This window comes from Sphaeroforma arctica (genome assembly GCF_001186125.1).
Source record: "Sphaeroforma arctica JP610 unplaced genomic scaffold supercont1.414, whole genome shotgun sequence".
Lineage (NCBI taxonomy): Eukaryota > Ichthyosporea > Ichthyophonida > Sphaeroforma > Sphaeroforma arctica.
The window spans coordinates 34,878-37,742 of NW_014040144.1; the positions used below are offsets into that span (position 1 = coordinate 34,878).

The 2,865-nt window shown below is 39.8% G+C and overlaps 1 protein-coding gene across 1 annotated transcript in view; it reads left to right on the forward strand.

Annotated features, from left to right (window-relative positions):
- Window positions 1–752: 752 nt before the first annotated feature.
- The window catches only part of SARC_06030 (hypothetical protein), a gene marked incomplete at its 5' end in the record, with an annotated part of 5,662 nt that continues 3,549 nt past the window's right edge, over window positions 753–2,865 (forward strand). The window contains 4 exons of the mRNA XM_014300086.1: window positions 753–797; window positions 933–1,077; window positions 1,783–1,868; window positions 2,622–2,796. Coding sequence (XP_014155561.1) covers window positions 753–797; window positions 933–1,077; window positions 1,783–1,868; window positions 2,622–2,796 — 451 coding nt within the window. The remainder of the gene's footprint in view (window positions 798–932; window positions 1,078–1,782; window positions 1,869–2,621; window positions 2,797–2,865) is intronic.

The window sequence follows — 2,865 nt, forward strand, 5'->3', positions numbered from 1 at the left end:
CATATATATATTTATTATATATCTATATATATATATATATATGTGTGTGTGTGTGAGTGGGTGGGTGTGGGTGTGGGTGTATGGTTAGGCCGCTTCTTCTTTTTTTGATTTCATGTGTATATGTGCTTGTAGAGCCCCTCGTTTTGTGTTGAGTGGCATGTTGGTAGTCGATATGTGATGTCTCAAATACGAAAGGCAGCACTGGCGTAAGGTACATTTTAGTGAATAGGTCGAACAGCTTTTATTATTGGGAAACACGCTTGCTTGGAATTCAGCGAGTGCAGTCGCATATACTGATTACATCTCAATGCACACATGTACACACACTCTCTCTCTCTCTGTCTCTCTCTCTATATATATATATATATATATATATATATATATATATATATATATAGATATATATATACTCATTATATAAACAACATACATACTCAATTATCTGCTTGCATATACGCACACACATACACACGCATGGCATGCAGCTATCTAATGTTCCTCGCAGTCGCACCTACTGACCAGATTTTGGCCCTCTCATATACACAAGAATAAGTCACACTTTAAATACAACCGCACACACAAACAACCGTACAATGAGCACACATGTATCAATACCATATGCACACACACTTACACATTACACTATTTATAGCCATACATGCGCACATAGATACAATGCAAACACACACAGTACTGTGATATATACACATGTGCTGCACATACAGCTATCACAGGCCTTCTTCGTTACAGGTATGGTATCGGGAAAGGGTGTGTATTCGATGGAGGGAGCGGTCCTGGTCCTGGCACGCACACGCATACATAGCAGAGTCACACACATACAGACACTCACACGTACTTGAATATATACAATTGCACATACATGCATATATACTATTTGCACACACAGAACAATACTTGAATATGCCACACAGCTGTCAGAGGCGCCCCTCGGTACGGGTATAGTGGTGGTGGAGAGTGTGTACTCAATGGATGGATCCATGGCTCCGCTCAGTGCTGTCTGCGATGTGGTTGATGAGTTCAAGGGCAATCTCATAGTGGACGAGGCACACACGCTAGGTGTGCTATGTGTGTGTCTCTCTCTATGTGTGTGTGTGCGTGTGTGTGTGTATGTGTGTGTGTGCTGTGTATGTCTATGTATGTGTGTCTGTGCGTGCGTGTGTGTGTATGTGTGTCTCTGTGTGTGTGTATGTATGTGTGTCGGTGTCTGTGTCTGTGTGTGTGTGTGTGTGTATTGTGTATGTGTATGTATGAGTGTGTATGTTTGTGTCTGTGTCTGTGTCTGTGTGTGTGCGCTGTGTATGTGTATGTGTGCGTGTTTGTGTGTGAGTGTGTGTGTGAGTGTGTGTGCCTACTTGAGGCATATGCGTGCTAATACTGTACACGTGATGTGCATGTACGTGCGTGGGGTATATGGAGATACACGTTGTGTGTTGTTATGTGTATGTATGCTTTTAAAACCCCTAATGCGCTTTGCGTGCATGTGCATACTGATGAGATATGTGGAGTTAAAACAGGTAATATTTCATGGATGCGATTCAACATTTGATATGTAAATCTGATAAAAAAACTTAGATTTTACGCAGTGATAGTAGAAATTTCTTTGTAAATGTAATACAAGCGCCGTTAAACGCAGCATACACACGAGATATAACTAATGCAAATCTGATAAAACAGAACACATTTGATTGGTTGAATGAACGACCTGCTATGTTTTGCTACATGGTTAATTAAATACAATACCTCTAATGTTTCAATTGTTAGGTTTATATGGAGACACTGGTGTCGGCCTTGTCGATTCGTTGAATTTGCGACACCGTGTGTTCGCGACAGTCCATCCCTTCGGAAAGGTGTAAAATTGGAATATATTTTGAGGGGTGATATGTAAACCACATCATATTCATTTCTGTATGCATACAAATAGCATATTCTCATCTATGAAGTGTGATGCATTTATACAGCCACCTTGAGTACATTTCTTTATGTACACATATAGCGTAACATGTACACACTTATTAAGTGTGATAAATGTATATATATTTAAACATATTCTATATACATGTCTGTATGTTCACAAATGGCACATGAGCATCTACCGTTTGGTGCCTATCTCAGTTTTGGTATTCACACCGGGGATTCGGCGTTTACGAGCGATCACTTAAGTCACAATTACATTTTCTTCATATGAATATGCATGACACATATATACACACATGAATGACTACATGGACAAGAACATAAAAACACATCTAGATGCACACATGAACAGAGTCTCTTTTTTCAAATAGTGTTGATCTCGGAGTATCCATACGTAATCGGTGAGGCTACGATCGATAGATCTTAAAAGTATATATATATATATATATATATATATATATCATTCATCCGTGTTGATAGTGACTATTGATAGAATAGGTGCACAATTGCGCGTACTCCGTCAACATCGTCATTGTTAAGTCATGCAAAAACCATCAGCTTTTCAAAATGCTAGTACTGCAACTCTATTTGATGTCGTAAAATAACATGGCATGTATATATATATATGTGTGTGTGTGTGTATGTATGTATCTGATCCAATCCGCACTCTTACTTCACGATCCCAGGCACTCGGATTTCATGGAGCCGTGATAGTCGGGAGCAATCTATTAATGGAATACCTACACAATTACTCGCGCTCCTTCATCTATACCACGGCATTGCCGAACACTTCACTCGTAGCAATCCGTCTGTTATGGGACGAGATGATTACCGCCAAACCCCAACGACAGAAAGTAGCCGGTAAGTGTGCTTCTCTGTTACACATCAAGTGTAATCTTGTATGCTGGATGCTACGCACGTACAGGAATT